Source organism: Sinohyriopsis cumingii, chromosome 15, assembly GCF_028554795.1.
Source record: "Sinohyriopsis cumingii isolate HCF-2022 chromosome 15, ASM2855479v2, whole genome shotgun sequence".
Lineage (NCBI taxonomy): Eukaryota > Metazoa > Mollusca > Bivalvia > Unionida > Unionidae > Sinohyriopsis > Sinohyriopsis cumingii.
This window is the reverse complement of record NC_142975.1, coordinates 85,640,234-85,652,284: the sequence shown is the minus strand read 5'-3', so window position 1 is coordinate 85,652,284 and position 12,051 is coordinate 85,640,234. Positions and strand designations below refer to the sequence as shown.

General features: G+C 35.4%; 1 protein-coding gene across 3 annotated transcripts in view; it reads right to left on the bottom strand.

Moving 5' to 3' along the window:
• LOC149782243 (neprilysin-1-like) overlaps positions 1-12,051 on the bottom strand; it is an 85,613-nt gene that overhangs the window by 24,129 nt on the left and 49,433 nt on the right. For all 3 annotated transcript variants that reach the window (XM_089933629.1, XM_089933630.1, XM_089933631.1), the window contains 5 exons: positions 10,935-10,993; positions 7,718-7,769; positions 6,921-6,988; positions 3,401-3,531; positions 2,000-2,065 (listed from right to left, as the gene is read on the bottom strand). In XM_089933629.1, coding sequence (XP_089789755.1) covers positions 2,000-2,065; positions 3,401-3,531; positions 6,921-6,988; positions 7,718-7,769; positions 10,935-10,993 — 376 coding nt within the window. The remainder of the gene's footprint in view (positions 1-1,999; positions 2,066-3,400; positions 3,532-6,920; positions 6,989-7,717; positions 7,770-10,934; positions 10,994-12,051) is intronic.

The following is a 12,051-nucleotide window of genomic DNA, read 5'->3' as shown; positions in this document are numbered from 1 at the left end:
AGTTGTAAGACTAAATTCATTTTTTCAAGTCCAGAAAGTGTTATGTATGGTTGTAGGGTTGGGATCTCTACAGTTTGTAAGTTACAAAACAGGGGCTTTATCCCCAGGGATATATAGAGAGAAAAAACCAGGATCCAATGATAGTTTCATATATAAAGCTTTCTTCTAAATAAAATTAATCCTGTTCATGGATGTCAAGATGTTTTGGAAGTATATTGTGCAAATGATCTATATGCAACATTGTCTGCTGCATGATTAGCATTTTTGATTCTAGTATAATATTTGCTTTTGTCATAAATTAGCTTCCATTTAGTTTTAAATGGATCCCTCCCCACAACTTTCATGTATGTTACCATAATGCTCACTTATAAATCAAGTCCAACAACAAAAACAAAATACACCTTGATCTACCATTGCATAATGCACTGGCAGTTCAGTGTCTATATGATTTGTTCTACTGATCACATTGAACAAACTACACTGACCCAGATCTGCCAGTACATAATATAATGGCAGGTAGGGCTAAGTGCAGTTTGTAGTCTGATTTGGTTAGTTCAATCTTGATGCTATTGTCTGTATATACCGTTAGTTTGGTCATTACTGCTATGCTCTGTGATATTATTGTCTATATGCACTTTTAGTTTGGTCATTACTGCCCTGTTCTGTGATATTATTGTCTGTATGCACTATTAGTTCGGTCATTATTGCTATGTTCTGTGATATTATTGTCTATATGCACTTTTAGTTTGGTCATTACTGCTCTGTTCTGTGATATTATTGTCTATATGCACTTTTAGTTTGGTCATTACTGCTCTGTTCTGTGATATTATTGTCTATATGCACTTTTAGTTTGGTCATTATTGCTATGTTCTGTGATATTAATGTCTGTATGCACTTTTAGTTTGGTCATTATTGCTATGTTCTGTGATATTAATGTCTGTATGCACTTTTAGTTTGGTCATTATTGCTATGTTCTGTGATATTAATGTCTGTTTGCACTATTAGTTTGGTCACTATTGCTATGTTCTGTGATATATATATGCATCCAGTGCATAATCAACAATTGTATATGTGTGCATTCTGAACATATGTGCATAGTCTTCCCAAACTCCTTGTATTTTTAACAAATCTTAAGAATGTATAATAATATTCTAAGTGTGCATTTGCTGGCCATTATTAATATATAATTTATAGCTGCCTGTAATTTTACAGAAGAATGCACTGAATCTTGAAACAGAAATAAGGAATTTTTTAGTGGGTGAGTTGTTTTGTGTTTTCAACAGAGGTTTCTAATAGTTACATAATGTCTGTATGAATGCATATATGTATTTATGTATGTATGTATATTTAAAGTTAATTATTTAATTGATTCCGGTCACTAAAATAGCTCCAACATATCTTATTATGTAAATTGTAAATTAAAAACAAATCTAAATAAAATTTGTTGAATGTCAATTGCTTATGTCTCCATTTAGGAGAACTATTCAAAAACATTTTATGAATGCTGTCTAAAATAATTGGTATTATAGGAATTATGAAGTCTTATAGAATTTGAAACATTCTTTTATGTTGCTGAAAATACTTTGGGGCAATATCCTTATATGAAAAACAATTAATTTTTTTTAAAAACAATTTTCAGAGGTATTAGAATGATGGATTGATAGATGAAAAGACAGAACAAGCAAAATATTTTTAAAAATTACATTGTTGTTGGGTGCTATATTTTCCTATTTTTATAGACAGCACCCCTGCACAAACTGTTTCTGCAGATGTTTCAATGTCATTCATTTGGCAAAATACACACTCTGCCTGAGAAAACAATATCTTGTTTAAGTTCTTTTTTTTCATAATAGGTAGTGTTTAACACACACACACACACACACACACACACACACATATATGTATGTATGCAGTAGTAAATGATACATGTATGTATGCAGTAGTAAATGATACATGTATGTATGCAGTAGTAAATGATACATATGAACAATGTACTTACTCTAAAAGCTTCTCTTATTCCACCGTTGTCAGCAATATTCTCACCTTGTGTATTGATGCCATTCAACTGAAGAAACAGACTAAGTAATCTGAATTTGTACATTTATTATTCCTTTATTATCTGACAAGTCAGCATTTTAGTAAGGATTTATAAGCATCTTTCAACTTTAGTGCCAGTAAATTCTGAAACAAGTTTAAAACTACTTTTCCACATCACTTATTAGATCTTTGCATTTGTATCTTATAACCTTTCTAAAAGTAAATATTTCTCACTGTATCATTACCTTTACAAAAGTGATGTATCATTGTATCATATAACTTTGATAAAAGTAACAAATTAACTTCATGAAAGTAATGATTTATATTTGTACCATATTCTCTCGATAAAAGTAATGATTTATCAATGTATCATATTACCTGATAAAAGTAATGATTTATCATTGTATCATATTACCTTGATAAAAGTAACGATTTATCATTGTATCATATTACCTTGATAAAAGTAACGATTTATCATTGTATCATATTACCTTGATGAAAGTAATGATTTATCAATGTATCATATTACCTTGATAAAAGTAATGATTTATCATTGTATCATATTACCTTGATGAAAGTAATGATTTATCATTGCATCATATTACCTTGATAAATGTAATAATTTATCATTGTATCATATTACCTTGATAAAAGTAATGATTTATAACTGTACAATATTCCCTCACTAAAAACTGTTCATAGGAGTAATAGAAACTTTCAGATGAAGCAAAGTTATTTTTAAAGTATTTTATCCATATCACAATTAAATCATGAAACAGACCACACTACCTTATAAAAGGGACTGCTTTATACTGAGGCACTTTATAATGAGGACACTGTACTGATGGATGGCTTTATTATGCAGTAACATGCCTCCTTTGCATCTCCAAGGTCTGAATCCCATTTTGATAAAGTCCAAGGAAAAGATATGTGGTTGCCAACCAAGGGTGGTGTCTTCCACACAAACATCCACAAAATTCCACTTAAAATCCAAAAATCCATAAATTAAAAAAGCTTAAAGTTAGTGGTATATAAATTCCTTTCTTCACATCTAAGAGTGTGAGCAATTTTTCTCTTCATTTATTCATCAGATATTTGAACTGTAAATGATACCCAAATATCATCTACATGCAGGTTATCAACAGCATATGACCAGTCATTTTAACTTGTTCCAAGTTTTGAAACACTGTAACACAAATCTGCAGCTGCACATATTCAAAACAACATGCTAACCACCAAGCCTTCAGAGCTCCTCCCTCCAATATAGTTGTCTCTTATATCATACAATAGAGTACATTGGACCTATTCTATATCCTTGAGCCTGCAGGGGAAAAAACAAAAAGGACTTAGTATAGATGCTCACATGCATTTTAACATCTGCAGCAGTGAAGTTGGTGTACTGGTCCACAATACACTGGGCATGCTCTTTGAATTTTGTCACTATGTCTTCAGTCCACCACTGGTGCAAGTTGCCATCTTTGTCATACATCCGTCCTGTAAAGACATCAATTTTGCAATATCTTCCTATGGTAAACCCATGGGGTTTATCTTGGTTTGTTTCTTGTAAAAAGGGGATAGGCTCATTATTGGAAAATTAAATTCTTAAATAACAATTATATAAAAGAATGAACTTTTCCTCCAGCAACAGCTTATGGTGTGAGAAATGTATTTTTATATGGCACTGATGGTAGGTATGCAAGAATTGAAAAGAGACGACAAATTACATACAATCATTCTGATAATGTTGCAAACATTCCTATATTTCTTCCAGAAATGCAGAATTTCAAATTAAGTTAAAACAATCCAAATGACTAAGTTTCCATTAAATAAATGTTAATGCAGGAAAAAACTACAGATTGTTCTTTGTTCTTTTTTATCACAAAATCATAACTTTGCACAATGATCTCATTAAAAAGTGGTTCCTTGAAGCCAAAAATACTCATACTACTACTACTACTACTTATAATAATAATAGTAATGACAATAGCAACAACAATAATAATAAATTTTTTAAACAGCATTCCGAAATTGGATAAAAGCTATAGTTTCCCTTGAGGCTCCCTCCAGACATTCAGAGTAACAAAATATTTTAGCAGCTCCATGTACACACATATATGTATGTGTGTGTGTGTGTGTGTATATATATATATATATATGTGTGTGTGTGTGTGTGTGTGTGTGTGGATACAGTTTTGTACTGCAGTTGGTTCCATCACTGGGTGGGGATCCCCTTTCCGAGGGTAATATGTCGTTGATCCACAACACTCTCCAGGGGATCACACTTAATCCAGAACCAATTTCCTTTTCCATTCCAGCTATCTCTTCTGCCAAATCCAATTGGCTTTCTATGCCTGTTTGCAACTAAGGCTTCCTTTGCCTGTTTGCAACTAAGGCTTCCTATGCCTGTTTACAACTAAGGCTTCCTATGCCTGTTTGCAAACCTTGGCAATTTAACTTCCTATGGCTAGCTCATGTACTCCACTGACTCTCATGGCATACCAAAAGGTCTGTGATGCATATCCATAGCATCCTATTTCAACCGTTAGATTCCAGGCCTTCCATATATTCTGCTGGTGTCATGGATGAGCGGCTGATACTTAACCAATTTCCTCTCTTAGGCCTCCTCCATTCAAATGTCCCATGTCACTGTAAGTTTCAACAAAATCACCTGTTTGGTACCTCCTGACCACAGTACAATATCAGGTCTGAAGTTGGTGTCACAGATGTCTCTTGGGAATTTCAGCTGTCCTTTTACATCTGGCTGAATTTCCCAATCATGCACTGTTGTCAAGATGCACCTTGTTTCACTCTTTTGTTTTTGTGTATCAACTCCTTTCACAAAGGTGATAAAGTTCGGACCACTTTTCACTTGCTGTTTCTTTCTCCTGGCTATATCCAAACTGGCCACAGTCTCAGCAAGTGCTTGTTCATGGTGCCAATGATAATGACACTCTGTTAGAGCTACATTGCAGGATAACAGCAAGAACGTGCAAGTCTCCCACATAGATTACAGTTTGGATCATCTGTTAGTCCCCATGTCTTAGGTTTGTTATTGTAGAGAGCACATCATGCACTGGACCATGGCACACTTCTTAGATCCTTGCTTGTTGCCATGTAGGTCTTTTCAGACTTACCAGCCCCAACCTTCCCGTTGCTAATGCACCTACCATATCGCTGTGTCTCAGTCCGGATTCTGCCTCCTCAACTACCTTTACTACAATCCATTTCCTACCTTTTGGTACCTCCACTGCTGCTTCTTGCCTTCTCATCTGTGTTGTCTTTCAACATCATCATCTTGCCTGGTCTTAGTCACCTTGAATTCCTCTGTCACTGAGGACAATGGTAACTGAAGCTTGCTGTACAAGCTGATACTTCTGAGGTTCTTTGGCAAACCCATCCATCATTGCAGTTGTGTATTGAACATTCTCTTGACTGCTTCTTTGGCCATCAAGGGGACTTGACATACAAGAAGCAGCCAGAATATTCTTGGCAGAATACCATGCTGGTAACACAAGACCTAGTACTTCCCATGGAGTCCACTCCTTTCTATGGCTTCCATCCAATCTTTGGCTTGTCACTTCATGTCTGCTACACTCTCATTGTCATTCATGGAATGCTACCATATGCATTGGTGAAATCTAACCACAACTCATATATATAGCCTTTGTTTTTCTTGGCATGTGGGATAATCTTAATTAAATAGTATGTCACTTAATCTTGAGGTATGTCACAAGAAAGACTAAGTCACAAAGGACAATGCCGTACAAGCACAAAATCAAAACCAATATGCAATTAATCTTTACACATATGATGCCTATATGAAGATTTTAGCAGGCTCTAGCAGCCAATGTAAATAATTAATTTCATGTAGAAAATAAATTTAAATGAAAGTGATCTTTACAGTGAAATTTTTATCCATATAACAGGGCACACTGTTGTCCCCTGTAATGGGGCATACTGATGGCCCCAGTAACAGTTCATTATGTTGTCTATTGTCATAGGCCATAATGTTGTCCCCTGTAAAAGGCCATGATGTTGGCCCCTGTAACAGCGTATCATATTGGACCCTGTAACAGGGCATCATGTTGGCCCATGTAACAGGGCATCATGTTGGTCCCTGTAAAAAGGTATCATGTTGGCCCCTGTAACAGGGCATCAGATATAAAACACAGATAAAAACATATTTTCTTATCGTATCAAAAATGATTTGATAATGAGTAATGTAAATTTTTCTTTTTCTATTTTTTTTTTTTGTTACTTATTATTCTGATATTTAAAAAATCTGTTTCAGACATTACTATCATTGTCCAACCCAATGTAGCAGTCCGATTTTACTGGGTAAAGTCTCAGGCTTTAAGCAATATTGGAGCACAGTATGACCACTGTCAGAAGCATAATTCATTCCTCAGTACTTATCTTGATTAGCTACTATAGCTGCAGAGGCCTCCTTTGAAATGCATGCAGCCCACTTATTGAATTCATATGTATAGTCAACCACTGAACAAACATTCCTACCTCCAACTGTACTGGTCATTAAGAACTATTAATGGCATGGAGAACACACACACACACACAAACACACACACACACAAACAAACACACACACACTAATGATTACAAATATCATGCCTCTTCTGATATTTTGGAACCATGCAAAATACATACATAGTATGCTAAAAACCTGGAATGAAAGCAATAACAATATCAAGTTTATACTGCCCATGCACTTGTAAGTACATAGCTAACCCCTTCCCACTCCAAGATAATGGCTAGGACCCAGATGACAAAAAAGGGTGAGATGCTGTACATATGTATATGCTTTTATATGTACAGCAGAACAACAATAATTCCAAAATATCAGAACTACCACTGATGCTACATACCAGTGTCGTCAAATCCATGTGTCATTTCATGACCAATGGCATAGCCAATACCTCCATAGTTAAGAGAGCTGGAACAAAAAACAAGAGAAATTAGCAATAATGTAGATCAGACATGTTTCATTGTCTCATTTACAGTAAGGGATACATTGGCATCTAATTTGTTACTGCTTGCAATTTATCTGGATTTTTATTTCATCTGAACAGGCAGATTGCCTTTCAGATGCAAAACTTATGCTCACCTCAGAAACAATATGGCCTTCAGTTCTCCAAACATCCTGGCAGAGTTATAGAGATGCTGTCCAAAGGTGTGAAGAAAGAAAAATTGTTTTTGTTGTGTGCTTAACACCATTGTTCTTTGCATGGGGACAAAGGTTTGATGGCAGTGATTGGTAAAGGTGATTGCTTTAGACCACTCAGCCACCCAGAACCCTAGAAAGTAGACATTTTTAAGTAGCCACGTTTGAGAAGAAAATTTCCTCCTCATAAACCAGGTGTTCTTTTTATTTCTATAATGATTCAGTAACAGAGACCTTTAAAACTTTGTTCAAGACTAGTGATTCTTTAACCGGTGACTGTTAAGGCAGATTAAATTGTAAACCTGGAAAATAATGGGAAAAAGGAGACGTACAAATTTATAGCAGATGCTGAATTTTTGTAATAGGCATTAGATTTTGGCATAGTAGTATATTCTGAAATTGTAAAAATGCAAGTTGAGTATGACAGATAGAAGAAATTCCAGCATCTACATAAAATAGACAGAAATTAAAGAAAAATATAAAGAAAAAGCAAGTGCTTACTTTGGTTGACTTTGTGCATAAAATGGTGGCTGCAGAATTCCAGCAGGAAAAGCTAGATACAAAAAGAGGTGATAATACCATAATTAATAAAGTGATACCCATTTGAGAGACCTCTCTTATTAATAATAAATTGTTATAATTTCATCCCTCTCTTGAGAGGCCACCCTTTTATAAGGCAACCTATACATCACATATGGGGTTGCCTCATGATAAGAAAGGGGATGGGATGGCACTTTAATGTTGTGGTTAGATCTTTTGGTTAATAGAATATACTGCGAAATTCTAGGTCAAGACATACAGGATACACAAAAGTTTACTTAACATCAGTGATCTGGGTAAATAAATATGTAGAACAATATAGCTAGTTCTGTATGAGCTATTTCACCAATGTATCAAAAGTATTTCATAATTAAAAATGGTTTCACAAAACTTGTTTACAGTGGAACAATAGACATATCAACATTGCAGTTCCAAATACACTACATTTTTAGGCACATATGTTGTGTATGTGCATGCAATATCAAGGGGTTCAGTATTGTAAAATACTGCATGATTCTGACAATGTAAAGTTAATGGGGAAAAGAAAGGAGTCCATAGTGCACAAATATACAAATTATTTTAAGATATGAATCTTGTAATGCCTAACTCAACAAACCAAAATATTAGGCACTATTAAAAACTACAGTCCTTTTCCAATAGTAATACTAATAATGATAATGTAAAAACATGAAACAAAAGTAAGAACAATATTAGGCAGTTCACTATGTTGTAATACCTGAATGGTATTACGAATGGAGTTTTGCATACATAAACGTTGTCCAATTAATGTGTGAAGATTATTTGATGTTCAACGTTGAGATGCGAGATGGTGTTTGAGCTACAAGACTTTGGCATATTTAATCATGCCATTTTATCTGTCACTGAAAACATAAACCATGCCTGAATTACTTCTTCCATTCCTGAACATATGCCACCCACCCACCATTGTTTAGATCGCCATCTACATCTCTTATAAATGTGTACTCCGTGTTTTATACTAAATGTGAGCATAAAACCTTGCTCTGGTCCTCGTAATGTCATGCTGTTGTCATGAGTATTAATGAATTCATCAAGGAATTCATTTAAAGACATCAACAGTTCTACAAGCCCAAGGATATCAACATTAAGTGGAAAGAAGTTCACATGTTAGCAATTATTGTGTCATATTCATTTCCATGTTGGACCATGCATGTGTCGTGTTGGAATTTCACATGAATATCTTAGGAAATGAATTAATGTTATCTTACCTTCCATGATTTTGGAATATCAAAGCCAGAAATATGATGTTAATCCATAAATTATAGACTTCAGTCATTCGGTGGAGTTTTATTTCCAAAACATCAGTGATGCAGGATAGTGATGGAATCAATGTTCACAGCCAAAGAATCACATTTCTCTTGTCAGAATTTTGTTGAACAATAAGTTAGGACTAATGTTACTGCTCATTATTTTAAGTTCTTGGTTATGTAGAACTTGTTATTTTACTTTAATGTGCGAAATAGTATGCATTTGATAGGGACTATTTCTAACCGTATTACAACTCATTGCATCGACAGTATGTTGTACTCTAGCTTGATTCGCATCGAAAATCACTTGTCCGTTTTGTTCAGTTCTACTTAATCATAGGTATGAATATATAAAGATTAAAAGTAAAAACGCACACCACGAACATTGAGAGGACAACTATATTCTGTCTAAATTTTGTGTGCAGAGGATTTTTCCATGCAGTTTGAACAGTTGACGCGATTACCGCCATGGTTAACCCTGAGAAGGACAAACATTGATTGGCTAACTAAGGTCATGTGATGTGAATAGGAGCCTATAAATACTGTGTGTGCAGTTCAGAGTTGCCAGATACGCGGTTTTTTCGCCCAATTGGGCACCTTTTGAAATTTGGTTGCGTGAAAAATTTTGAGACTGCAGGTTGCGTTTTTTTGGGCTGGTTTCTGAATTGTGTCGCCGTAATTTGGGCTGCATCAAATTGCTATGAAATTCTCCGCATTCAATTTCAAATTGGCGCTAGTGACGATGATATCAAAAAATCTTAATGAATCCATTATTCTGGATGTATCTCCATAGATGTTATCTCACAAGCGCGCTTCTAATTCCAACCACATTTCCGTCGTGGGGAGCAATAATAGCGTTTGATCTAGAGAACAGGTCTAACCATTTACCTTTAGCAGCGAGCGATCAACTTTGGCATTGAATTCAACTTGCTGCTGCACGACTCCAAAATTGAGTGCTCTTTGGCAGACCAAATAAAAGAGCGCTGTCGTCATTATCTGTTGGAACTACTATGGGAACTGCGTCAGAGATTGCCGGCAAATGTTGAGCAGCTTGAATCTGTGGCTGATCTCTCACCTTCTGTCGTCCTTGGAGCACAGAAGCCGCAGTTGTCAAAGTTGTCCTTTTTACCTCTGTACAAGGGAAATTTGGGAAACCTGGAGCAGCAGTGGATACGAATAAGTGTAATCTCTGGGCCACACTATAGTGATAACGAAGTTGAGCAGTTTTGGATAACTGTAGCAAATCATGCGGATGCTTGCGGAGTTTTTGACTTTCTACAACTGGGACATTTCGCCTTATGTGTGTTGGCGTTGCCTTACAGTAATGCAGTCGTCGAAAGAACTTTCTCTCAAATGAATCTGATTAAAACTAAAGTAAGAAACAGGATGGGGCAAGGCATGATGGAAGCTTTGTTACGCATTCGAAGCTATATCAAGCGCAACGAGATCTGTTGCAACGGATTTGTCCCATCTACAGCAATACTGAGTAATTTCAATTCGAAAATTTATGAGACAACTGAATCTGCTGATCACGACGAGGACGTTCTACCTGAGGAATACTTTCAAGTTACAGATGAATAAATGTTTGTAGTGATGCTTAATTTATGGTATTTGGTTCTTATTTACTCTTCAGATTTTAATATATAAACTGGGCGGTTTTCGGGCTGCTTTTTAAAGGTACACGTGCGGGAATTGAAAAAAGTATCTGGAACTCTGGTGCAGTTTGTGTGTGTGTGTGTATACACACAGACACACAGAAATATGCATATCAAGGCTGTTTGTTCTATACCTCTATATAAAATAAATTCAGAGCTGAATCAATTTTTCACAAGATGTACAAAGACAAAATGGAAGGATGTCGATTATATTTCGCTTTAATTAGTATCACTTACTTATTTGATTTTCTCCTGGGCTGTAAAATGCATTCACTGTTGCAGCAGAATCGGACCATCTGAAAAATACATTATAAAAGGTCTAACCTAATATTACTCACAGCCATTATGACCATCAGCCATAAGACAAATTGCATCCTTTATATTATTACTGTATGGTCATCAGCCAGGAGACAAATTACAGCCATTGTATTATACTGACCATCAGCCAGAAGACAAATTACAGCCATATATATTATACTGACCATCAGCCAGAAGACAAATTACAGCCATATATATTATACTGACCATCAGCCAGAAGACAAATTACAGCCATTCTATTATACTGACAATCAGCCAGAAGACAAATTACAGCCATTCTATTATACTGACAATCAGCCAGAAGACAAATTACAGCCATTCTATTATACTGACCATCAGCCAGAAGACAAATTACAGCCATTCTATTATACTGACCATCAGCCAGAAGACAAATTACAGCCATTCTATTATACTGACCATCAGCCAGAAGACAAATTACAGCCATTCTATTATACTGACAATCAGCCAGAAGACAAATTACAGCCATTCTATTATACTGACCATCAGCCAGAAGACAAATTACAGCCATTCTATTATACTGACCATCAGCCAGAAGACAAATTACAGCCATTCTATTATACTGACAATCAGCCAGAAGACATACTACACCCATTATATTTTACGGTCATCAGCCAGAAGACATACTACACACATTATATTTTACGGTCATCAGCCATAAGACAAATTACAGCCAGTATATAATACTGACCATCAGCCAGAAGACAAATTACAGCCATTCTATTATACTGACAATCAGCCTGAAGACATACTACACCCATTATATTTTAGGGTCATCAGCCAGAAGACAAATTACTGCCATTATATTATACTGACCATCAGCCAGAAGACAAATTACAACCAGTATATTATACTGACAATCAGCCTGAAGACATACTACACCCATTATATTTTAGGGTCATCAGCCAGAAGACAAATTACTGCCATTATATTATACTGACCATCAGCCAGAAGACAAATTACAGCCATTATATTATACTGACCATCAGCCAGAAGACAAATTACAACCAGTATATTA